The sequence below is a fragment of the Natrix helvetica genome, assembly GCF_964273705.1.
Source record: "Natrix helvetica genome assembly, chromosome: 3".
NCBI lineage: Eukaryota > Metazoa > Chordata > Lepidosauria > Squamata > Natricidae > Natrix > Natrix helvetica.
The window spans coordinates 48,159,976-48,172,105 of NC_138549.1; the positions used below are offsets into that span (position 1 = coordinate 48,159,976).

A 12,130-nucleotide genomic window follows, 5' to 3' on the forward strand; every position below is an offset into this window, starting at 1 on the left:
AGTATAGTCCTGTTCCTCTGGTTGATTACTTTGGTTTCTTAAATCCTGCTTGCAGTGAAGACTGCTTTTCCTTAAAAACATTTCTGTTCCTCCCCATTATTTCTGGGGCAAAAAACCCCTCTTGTATTTATTCAAGGTAGTATTCAAAGACAGTTCATTGCAAAAAAAAATTATAATTCACTAGCCATTCCTGTCTGCTCAGAGTAATATATTTTCCATTAACAATAGAAAAACAATGCTAGATAAACATCTTAGTGAGTTGAAGCATGAGCTTTGAATAATTTATTATTGTTATATTGTATACTTTTGTAGGTAGCTAATGTATTATTAATCCACTATTGCATTTTCCGCGGGTCTTTCAGATATAGATATGCCCTCCAAAAAGCACAGCCTTGCAGAAAAGACAGTGGAATCCAGTTGTTTTCTTTTACTAGCAAGAATGATTTTAATTATACTGTTCTAGAGTATAAGGAAAATGTTCAAGGCATTTAAGTTTTCCTTTCCATATCAGTGGTAAGAAAGTCCAAGATCGTTTATGACCACCTAGTGTGGAGAAGAAGCATATGTGAACATAAGAGCTCATGAAGGCCACGGAACGAGCAATTTACCCTTCTGAAATCGGTTTAGGTTCTCTCTGCCCCTCCCCACATATATATCCAGACTCCCTATTTCTCTGTAACTGAATGCAACACAAACATTTACTTTCTTTTCATTTTAGTACTAATATGTTGATTGAAGGTGGTTTCCCCAAATTACAACGTCGAATATATCATATTTCTAATGTTTTTCTTAATTTCAGAAGCAACAGCAGATCAGCTTTCAGTAGCTGAAAACTAATGATTGAAGAAGGACAATTCATCATTTGGAAGAGAAGAAACTTGTCATTGGGCCTCCGAAGCATAGATACCACCTGGGCTGCAAATTGAAACAGCCTATGTCAGGGGTGTCCAAACTTGGCAACCTTAAGACTTGTGGACTTCAACTCCCAGAATTCCCCAGCCAGCAGCTGGCTGGGGAATTCTGGGAGTTGAAGTCCACAAGTCTTAAAGTTGCCAAGTTTGGACACCCCTGGCTTATGTGAACCCTTGTAACCACAGGAAGGTTGGAAAAAACAATAGTTGGATACTACTAAAGGCTAGGGAATGGAAAGACTATGTAGATCAGGGGTGGTAGAACAGTGGCCCTTTTATGATTAGTGGACTGAGCATGCTAGCTCAGGAATTCTGGGAATTGAAGTCAACAAGTCATAAAGGGACCATCTTTCCCCATCTCTGGTGTAGATGAAGAATTTTGGCTCAAGAACAGAGGTGGTATTTAGCAGGTTCTGACCAGTTCTGGAGAACCGGTAGCGGAAATTTTGACTAGTTTGGAAAACCGGTTAATACCACCTCTGACTGGCCCCACCCCCATCTATTCTCTGCCTCCTGAGTCCCAGTTGATCCCAAGGAAATGGGGATTTTTGCAATAACCTTTTCCTGGACTGGGGAGGGAATGGAGATTTTACAGTATCCTTCCCCTGCCACATCCACAGAACTGGTAGTAAAAAAAATTGAATCCCACCACTGTTCAGGATGTGAGTAAACCAGCCCAACTATCCAGCAAACTATATTCTATTTCCCTCTGTTTTCTGTTTTGCTTTAACAGATATTCAAGTTCTGTCGGTGTGTGTGTGTGTATACACAAATAGATAGTCCTCAACTTATGACCATAATTGAGGCTGGAATTACAATCATAAGTCTTTACAACCAAATCCAATTTTCTGACATGGTTTGCAGCATTGTTAAGCAAACACCATGATCATAAGTAAATGCAGCAGCCATCAAATACTATGGTTGTTAAGCAAATGCTGTGATCAGTAAGTGAATCATTTTCCCCAATGGGCATTTTTTGCTAGAAACTGGAAGTAAACACTGGAAACCAGCAAAAAAAAAAAAAATCACAAATCACAATCATACGATTGCACAATGCTGCAAACAGCCATAAAGGTGACCAATTGCCAAGAGTAAAAAATGTGGTCATGTGACTATGGAGGTATATATGTGCAGCCTTTGTAACTTCAAAAATGAGTCATAAACAGCTTCAGGGATGGGGGTCCATCATAATTTCAAAAGGTTACTAAACCAATCATAAGTCAAGGTCTACCTGAATTCTATTAACTCTTTGTCTTGCTGACATCATACCACTGTTTTCCTCATTTCTGATTTTCCTATGTAGGCATGTGTCCATTGGTTTGAAGAAATATTCTTACAGCTTTTTTATTCAGTATTATATTTTTCATATAATAGGAAGGCTCCTTTTACTGAATAACAAACTCTTTGCTCTGTGGAAAATATTTTTTAAACAAAGATTGTTGAGGAAGATTGGAGAAATTAGGAGAGAGAGAAGTCCAGTTTCACCCAAGAGGCCTACCCAAGAGACCAGAGGCCCATTGAAAGGAGGTGAGTGGAGAGGCAAACCGACTGTGGGCAGCAAAATCAACTGGCAGAGAACAAAGAGGCAAGCTGGTGATTGAGTGGGGCCATCTGCAGAGCAGGAAGGAAAATCAGCTGTGGGGAGGAGAGGCCAGCAGACTGAGGGCAGCGCAACAACGGCAGGCAACGAAGACACAAGACAGTGAGAGAGCAGAGCAGGGAGGAGGAGAAGAGAGGAGAGGCAAACTTGCTGTGGCCCATCCAGGCAATCCTGTTTGCTGGTGGAAGCAGCGTACCAGAGTGACAGACCAAATGGGAGCCACGCGCGCAAAGCGCACTCTCAGCAAACCAGTAGTAACACTGGTAGCAACCACCACTGCTCTTGTTGTTATTTATAGTATAACACTTCCCTTATTAACATCCATAGTTCCTAGCAGGAATAGTTATTTATCATGCTGGACGGGAATGATGGGTGCTATAGTCAGACTACCAGAGGGTGCCAGTTTGGGAACTGACAATGCTCTAGCTGATCTGGCCACTTCTTCCTTCTATGAGGAATTCTTTCCAATTTGGTATTAAAATATTGAGACAGATGTTGACAAATGAGCTTTCAGAAAAGAATATAATAATAAAACAAACTCTCTCCAAAAATTAGAAAAACAGCAAACGGATTATCTTGCATTGTTGGCCTTTGTTATAGTAATGTTATTTTGTGGCCAAGCATGCTATAAATACAGATTTTAAAATAAAATGACACACTTAGTAAGAATTTCTAACTAAAAATGCAAGGTTATCATTTTTTTAAATTAAAATTGCTTTTAACCCTTTAAAAATACAGTTTAATAATTGAAAAGTAGAATTTCAGGAGAACCCCAGAGACCACTTTAAAGCTGCTCTTTAAGGCTATAACATTCCACAGTTGTCATGTTAGTATTATATCCCATTGTTGTAAATGTTATGCCACATGGTGACTATCAAGTTTGGAAAGGCCAGTAGTGTGTACATGAACATATCCATTACAGTCCAAAGAAGTTATACACAATTAGCAGAATAATAAATAGTAGATCCACTGCTTTCCCATAAACAGTCATCCTTTAATCACAGGCAGGAAGCCAATTGGAAACTTGAAACGTAAGCAAAGGTCAAAAGTTAAAGGTCACCTCCATAATAGTTGAATTAATAGGCCAAGTAAGGTTGAAGGCAGTGGTTAGAAACAGCTGTCTCTCAGCTATGAGAAGAGTTAGAGCAGTGTTTCTCAAACTTGGCGACTTTAAGTCCTGTGGACTTCAACTCCCAGAATCCCCCAGCCAGCTGTGCTGGCTGGGGGATTCTGGGAGTTGAAGTCCACAGGACTTAAAGTCACCAAGTTTGAGAAACACTGAGTTAGAGAGATCAAAGGCAAATGCTTTACAGCTGGTGGTTTCACAATGTCCCAAGGTAATCAAGATACAGTAAGCTGAATACTAGGAAAAGCTCTACAAGTTGCCTTCTAGAGAAATAGTAGCTCATCAGAGTGGGAAGGTTGTTTAGGAAACATAAATTCAAATAACTTTGTACATATCATACATTTTGTTTTGGGTCTTGCTTTAGGGTCAAACAGCATCTTATTCTCTAAGTAAAGATAGGTGAGAGGAAGGAGAAATAATTTGATTGGGGAAGAACAATGGGAATCTGAGAGGGAAGATTCCTTACCTAGACTATTGTCCTGTTCTAAATTACACTGGTCCTGTAATTCCCTTGACCACTCAAAGTTACAATGGCATTGAAAACAGTGATTTATCACTGTTTTTCACACATGTTTGTTGCAGCATCTCTATGGTCACACGATCAAAATTAAAATGCTTGGCAACTGACGCATATTTATGACCATGGCGGTCTCCCAGGGTCACATAATCATCTTTTATGATCTTCTGACAAGCAAAGTCAATGGGGAAACCAGATTCACTTAACAGCTGTGTTACTAAGTTATCTGCAGTGATTCACTTAACAACTGTGGCAAGAAAGGTGATAAAATGGGGAAAAACTCACTTAACAAATGTCTTCCTTAGCAACTTACATTTTGGGCTCAATTGTGATTGTAAGTTAAGGACTACCTGTAATTTGAGAAAAGATATTTCAATCAGGAAAATGGTATGAAAAAAAAATACCCATCCATCTCCAGCCTCCTCCATTTAAATGTTGAATTTCATTAGATTTGCTACTATGGAAAACTGAAAATATGTATCATCGACTGCTGATTCAAAATGATTCTATAATTTACATTTATGTTAACATTTATTTCTATAAAGGTTTCAGTGGCAGACATATGCTTTTATCCTATTCATGCTTTTTGTGAAGAAGCAATTTTTCAAGTTCTTGATTTAGGATAGAAGATCTGGGCTGCAGAAATCCAGACCACCAGATGTCACCAAATCATATTGCTTCTTTGTTTATTTGCGGTGGTTGAAATTTTTGCAGCCCAGATCTAGGAGCACTACTTTTGTTGCCTTTGAGCTTCCTGGGCTAATTTGTGAAAATTTTGTTCTTGAAATGGAGATATCTGAGATATCCTGAAAATACCCTTCCCCTGAAAATATCTTTCGCTACTAGACCTATAGCTAGAAATAGCTCCATTTGATTTATTTTTGATTTATTTGATTTATTAAAAACTATTGGAGAAATGCTATTATTATTATTATTATTATTATTATTATTATTATTATTATTATTATTATTATTATTATTATTATTATTATTATTATTATTATTATTATTATTATTATAACAATACAGTCAGGCCAAGACATCGTGCTGCTTAAAGGCTGAGTCTGCACCTCAATGTCTATTTCACCTACAGAAGCCAACTAGAAGTTTAATTTTATTATATCAACAATCTCTGATGTTGGCAGAGGGCAGTGGTGGGATTCAAAAATTTTATCAACTGGTTCTCTACCCTAATGACCATTTTAAGTATAAAAATGATATTTGTGAAGTCACTTTTCAGTGACGGCCATTGTAACTTTGAATCGTCACTAATCATCACTAAATGAATTGTTATAAGTCTACCTGTATTATATTCATTAGGGGAAACTAACGAAGACCCTATATGAACCCCCTTACCTGCCTGGTATTTAAACCTGAAGTATTTATAATTTATAGCTCAAAGGAGCGATAATCCTTTGAATTCTGCACAAGGTCAGTAGGATTTTGCCAATCTCAGTCAAGTAGAATTCTTCCATTCTGTGCCAGCTCTACCCTCATGGTTTCCAATTGTCTTTTTGGTGAAAGAAAAATCATTCTTCAAACTTTTCATTTTTTTCAAAAAAAGGGGACGGGCGGGGGGGAAGCATCAGCCTAACCCCAAACCCTGTGAGCGGCATTTTTACTCCAGGATTGAACACAGCCAGGTTAGAAGGGAGGTGGACCCCAACGTACAATGATAGATTATGCGAATCCTGCAGGAACGGCTAATCAGTCACCAGGTGGGATGTGAGTGGAATCTAGTTGATCTCATTGAATTCACTTCTGTCGGAATGTGTGTTCCACGTAGAAGTTCACTGTTATGCCCCTGTCAGAGTCTGACTGAGATGGAAGATGAACAGCTGACAGAGAGCAGGAGAGTGGCTCCGTTGGCTGTGGAGGAAACTGGGGAAGGGCAAAGTCAGGCTGGGCAGTGCAGGGAACAGGTAGAACAAGGGAAAGGTGAAGATCAAGGCCCACCCTCTCCTCTCCTCATCTTAGGGTATGTAGGGAAGAACACAGAAGAGAAAAATGTGGGTTGTGTGGCTTACGAGGAAGGAAAGGCCCCTGATTCCCTTCACATGGCACACCTGGGGATGGAGTTTAAAGGAGAGGCAGTTGGGAGGGGCGTTTGTTAGGAACAAATGCTGAATTCCTATTGTGTTGAGAGTTGTGGCCTGCGTTCCTGGCATTCTTCCGGACTGTTTGAATTATATCCATCTTTCTGTGTGCTTATCTCATCTTGCTGGAATTATTCTTCGTTTCTGGGACTCATTATCTTACCCTGCTGGAGTGATTGATTGCAGTCAATCTGTTTACAACATTTAAACTGGAGTATCTGCAGGTTTGTGGAAAAGCTTTTCTTCAGACCGGAGAGTAAAAAGGGACATTGGGGGCAAAGTTGGTGCCAATAAAGACACTCATACAGGTTATCTGGCTGTGTTGCTTTCGTGATTAAATAATTCTCCTAGCCTTTTCTTTCCCCTCTTGCTTCTTATTGCTGTGCCGTGAGTGCTCCCTGGTAGAATTCCGAAGTCCAAAAAGAAAACAGCATTTTTTCACTGTGGGCTGGTGAAAATGAATGAGCAACAAACAAGGAGGGAGGGTGGCCAGCTTGAATCAGTCCAGGCTGACTTGTTTTGAAAAGAACAGGGCACATCAATAAAATGTGCTCTGCTGCTGATGTGATCAAAGGTGCCGCATCTCTGTTTGGTTTCTGTCACTCCTCTCTTGGACTTTTGGGGAGGGTTTGTTTTGGGGTTTTTTTCCTGCCTGGAAGGAAGTGGAACGAAAATTAGACATGTTCCAGAAAACACAGATTTATCACAACCGGTTCGCTGAACTGAACAAAAAAATTAAATACCGGTTCTATGGAAGCAGTGTCCACCAGCTGAATCCCACCACTGGCAAAGGGCTATCATGATCTTTATTATGTCATCACCAGCCATCTTAAAATGATAAATTTTAAATCTTAAAATATTTCATTCATTCTAGGAGCTTTCCTATTTGATAACCATTTCATGACCCATATAACTTCCACCTCAAATGCCAAAGGTTATTTTTCACGTTTCACGTGGAATGCAATGTTATCTACTTTTTGGTGAATATTTTCAGTATATTATTTACCAGAGAGTTTCTCTCCCCCCCCCCCATTATGTTCTATTGTTGACGTCTTGCTCTTTATGACATTTACATAGGATTGGAACATTCATATTCTATTTTATTTTCCTATTTTTCTAAAACAGATTCCTTGTTCTTTCCAATCTGATTAGATCTACCTCCCTTCACTTTTTGTTGTTGTTGGAAGTTTAAATTAAGTTATCTAGATTTCCTAGGTCTCATCTGGCTTTTGCTAGTCTTATTCCTTTAGTTATTTCTATGGCTTTCTTTGATCGCTGGTGTGTTCTTCATTTCCTTCTGACTCTTGTCATGTGATTTCCAGCTAAATAATTTTAGCTCCCACAATTCCTTGTGTTTTCTATCCACTAGTTATAAACCTTTGAGAAAATATAAAATTGAGGTTAGAAATATATTGAAATAGATTTTAAGTCATATTTCATTTGGATGAGATATTTTCTAATCTTTTTCAGTCAGATGACAATTTCTGGAATTCCAGCTTTTAATCTGAACCACAGTGAGCCCCCAGCACTGTTTTGCAATTTAATGTAGATTTTTTTCCATCTGATGTTACATAAACTTGGACCTCTTTTAGCCCAACCCCCTGCTCAAACAGGAGACCCTATACCATTGCAGATTGGTGGCTATTCAGTCTTTTCTTAAAAGCCTCCAGTGATGAAGCACCTACAACTTCTGAAGGCAAGCTATTCTACAACAGTGAGGCAGAGATGGGTTCCTCCCGGTTTGTCCGGTACGTCAGAAGAGGTAGTGAAAATCTGACATACTGCACCGGACCTGTAGTAATGGTGGCTTGGCCACGCCCCTGAACCTCTGTCAGAAGCTTTTTTTTTAAAGCCCTTTTTCCCTGCCAGTTCAGGCAAGGGAAAAGAGGTTTTAAAACTAAAAAAGAGAGGGGAAAGAGGGAGGAAGGGAAGGGAGAAAGAGAAAGAAATAAAAAGAAAAAAGGAACCTCACTTTTTAACCAGGATTCAGCAAAGTAGAAAAAAAATGCTGTTGCTTTAAATCGGAATTGAGCATGCCTGGCTGTGAAATTTTGGGAGTTGAAGTCCACAAGTCTTAATGCTGCTAACTTTAAATTGAAACCTGCTTTAAATTGAAAAGCTGCTCAAAAGGAAGTTTTCAAAGTGACATTCAGCAGTTTGTTTCCGGGTTAACTGAACAACAAACTGGATAAAAGGTAGGGTTTTTATATGGTTCTATGTTTTTGAAGTTGTGGGATTTGTGCAATATGGGCTTTGTGTTTCTAAAAGGGTTTGCATCATTCCCTGCTTGTGAATGGAGCCAAACTTTCTATAGGCTCATTATCTCATTAGCTATCTGGCAGGCATGTGGAATGAGCCTTTCTGGGAGTAATATTTTATTTTGGGGGGGAGGGTTGGTTGCTTCCCATAGAGGAAAGAAAGAAAGAAGAAAGAAAGAAAGAAAGAAAGAAAGAAAGAAAGAAAGAAAGAAAGAAAGAAAGAAAGAAAGAAAGAAAGAAAGAAAGGCAGCACAGCAATTTAGGGCTACTCAGAGGTCATCTAGTCCAACCCCCTGCTGCAGCAGGAAACCTTACATTGTCTGGATTATTTTGGTACCTCTAACAAAATTGCCAGAAAGGAGAAAGAGTTTACTAGGGTGCCATGCAGAGGAAGGCAGAGATAGTCCTTGACTTATGACTACAATTGAGCCCAAAATTTTGGTTGCTAAGCAACAGCATTGTTAAGTGAGCTTCACCATATTTTACCCAATCCATGACATCTCCTGGTGAGTGACATCAAGTTGGCCACACCCATCCAGTCACATGATCACTAAGCCATGCCCACAAAATAGGCCACACCCACATAATAGGTAGTAAAAAAATTGAAATTCACCTCTGCAGTGAAGACAATTCCTTACAGCAAGGAATTGTCCTCACTGTTAGGAAGTTTCTTGTTAATTCCAGGTTGCTTCTCTCCTTGAGTAGTTTACATCCATTGTTTCTTGTCTTGCCTTCTGGTGCTTTGGAAAATAAGTTGACCCCCTCTTTTTTTTTTTTTTTTTTGCAGCCTCTCAAATACTGGAATACTGCTATCATGTCACCTCATGTCCCTCTTTTGTCTAGATGGACCATATCCAATTTCTGCAACCGTTCTTTATATGTTTTTGTCTCCAGGCCCTTAATTATCTTAGTTACTCTTTGCACTTTTTCCAAAGTCTCAACATCTTTTTGGTAAGGTGGTGATGAAAAGTGAATGCAGTATTCCAGGTGTGGTTGTATTAAGACTTTATAAAGCAGTACTAATACTTACATGATTTTGATTCTATGCCTCCGTTTATATAACCAAGGATTGTATTAGCTTCTTTGGCTACTGCTGCATACTGCTGGCTCATGTTTAAGTGATCATCCACTAGGACTGAACCAGGTTTTGCCTAATTTGTACCTGTACGTTTGGTTTTTCTTCCCTAAGTGTAAATACCTTGCTTCTCTCCATATTAAATAGCATGTTGTTTGATAGGGCCCATTGTTCAAGTCTATAAAGATCTTTTTGCATCCTGAGCTTGTCTTCTGGGGTGTTGGCTGTTCCTGCCACCTTAGTATCATCTACAAATTTAATGAGTTCCCCTTCTATTCCCTCATCAAAGTCATTTATGAAGATATTGAAGAGCACTGGGCCTAAGACAGAACCTTAGGGTACCCCACTGCTTCCTTCCGTCATATAGATGTAGTACCATTTAAGGACTACTCCTTGAGTATGGTTTCAACCATTAAAAATTCATCTGATGGCGATGCTGTCTATCCCACATTTTTCTAGTTTACCAAGTAGTAGGTTGTGGTCTACTTGTCAAATGCCTTACTAAAATCTAAGTATACTATGTCCTCAGCATTTTGCTGGTCTACTAATTTAGTCACTCTATCAAAGAATGAAATAAAATCTGTTTTTTTATTATCTTTTCCAGAATCATACCAGGTATACTCTCCTTGTTTAGGTTGGGATTTGTTCATTGAGTTTCAGAGTAACTAGAGTTGCCTCTAGACCCTTTTTGTACTAGTAATTCAAGTAATTTACACTTGATACTTACATAGTTTGAGTCTTCTGTGGGCATAAGCTGAAACATATGAATCACTTTGCAAGTCACTATAGCAGTGATGGCTGACCTTTTTGTCCTCGCGTGCCCAAATCGTGTGTGTGCCCACAATGCAATGCACCCTGCTCCCCTGCACATTTGTGCATAACCCCCCTCTCCCCCTGTGCATGCATTTGACCCCACACCCTGTTTTCGGCCTAGCAGGCCTCCCTGAAGCCTCCGGGGACCAAAAAAGGAGCATGGGGGTGCTCTGTACCCCCTGTGCTACCCCAGCGCATGTGCGTGATCTCCTCCTCCTGGCATGCGTGCACGTCTCCCGTATGTGCAGTAGAGACCTGAAAATCAGCTCGCTGGTGGGAAATGCACGCACATATGCGGTGGGGCTGAGCTGGGCAACAGCTCGCGTGCCCACAGAAAGGGCTCTGCGTGCCACCTGTGGCACCCATGCCATAGGTTTGCCATCATGGCACTATAGTGTCACTCTCTATTTTCTTTTTTTCCATGACTCTTTTTCTTTGTTTGTTTGTTAAAAGATTACAAATATTTTTCCTGTTGCGAAGTGTCATTTTACAATAGCTTATAAGAGTTCTTGGCCTTTTGTTCTGTCTTTTCCCTGTTTGAAGTATCTGTCTTTTTTTGCCATGGTTTATTATTATTTTTCTCTCAGATCATTAAGAATTTAATTTTTTTAAAAGAATTAAAATAAGTAAGCTGTTTTTTTCCATTTTTAATTAATTTTTATTAAAAATATTTATTAAAAATAATTTTAAAAATATTGAAAAAGAAATTGAAAAAGATTTAAAAATTGAAAAAAAGATTTAAAATTAAAAATGATTCATGAGCCACAACTCATTTTAAATACAGAAATATATCAGTCAAACCTTTTCATAATTAGGAGTTCTCAATCCAGATTTTCCATATGTTTTCCATACAGGTTTCTCGCTGACTTGCATTAATGTCACCAATAAGTACTAAAACATACTTTTTTGGTGCTTGATCTAATTATTTGTTACGTTCTTCCATAGAATTCATCAACAGCTTCTTCAGCATCTGTCATGAGCACATATACTTATATAATTATGAAAGTTAAATAGCCATCTTTGAATATTGATGAAAATTAGTGATTCCATAGGTCAAGTTGAAAAGATGGGTGCAGATATAGAATAGTAGAAAGAACACATGCTTCATATAATTGTCATTAATGACTGGATTTGTATCTGATAGCTTCTTTCATGTTGTACTATTAAATTTACTCTTATCACTGCTTTTATTTCACTTAGTTCATGATTCCAGTCTCCTTGCATTATCTTCACATCAACAATTTTACTGACTACATACAGTAAATACTAACTGGCTGGAATTTACATCAAACTGGATTGTGGAATTTGAGCTTTTCTAGCCCCACTCTAATAACTGCACCAAATTTGCATCAGTATATCCACACACATATAAACTCTTCTAATCCAACAATTATTTCTAAAAACCATTGAATGAAAAACTGGTAGCATGCCTATTATATACCTTAACTTTCTCCATCTGATCATAACCCTTAGATAATCTCATTCTCTACCAGCAGATTAACATCTTGCTTGTTGAAGATGATGGATTTGTAGTATGCTACCTCTGGAATATATCCACTTCAGAAAAGAAAGTGTTGCTGAACAGAATCTCTAACATGAAATGTGAATTGAAATTCTGGGTTTATCTCTTGTTGATCCAAAGGGACATTTGTATTTCTTAATCAGTAGACATAGCTCAAGACAAGAGATTAGGGTGGAAACTCTTTCCCATTCATTCAAATTTCTTTATCCATC

The 12,130-nt window shown here is 38.6% G+C and overlaps 1 protein-coding gene across 4 annotated transcripts in view; it reads left to right on the forward strand.

Annotated features, from left to right (window-relative positions):
• Positions 1-12,130, forward strand: part of NHS (NHS actin remodeling regulator) — a 284,324-nt gene that overhangs the window by 179,515 nt on the left and 92,679 nt on the right. Inside the window, exons 1-2 of one of the 4 annotated variants that reach the window (XM_081948744.1) lie at positions 3,609-3,659; positions 3,803-3,848. The exons of 2 other annotated variants lie outside the window; for them this stretch is intronic. In XM_081948744.1, coding sequence (XP_081804870.1) covers positions 3,642-3,659; positions 3,803-3,848 — 64 coding nt within the window. In that variant the 5' untranslated portion in view covers positions 3,609-3,641. Of the gene's footprint in view, positions 1-3,608; positions 3,660-3,797; positions 3,849-12,130 lie in introns of those variants that run through there. One more of the 4 variants, XM_081948745.1, reaches the window with a different exon arrangement.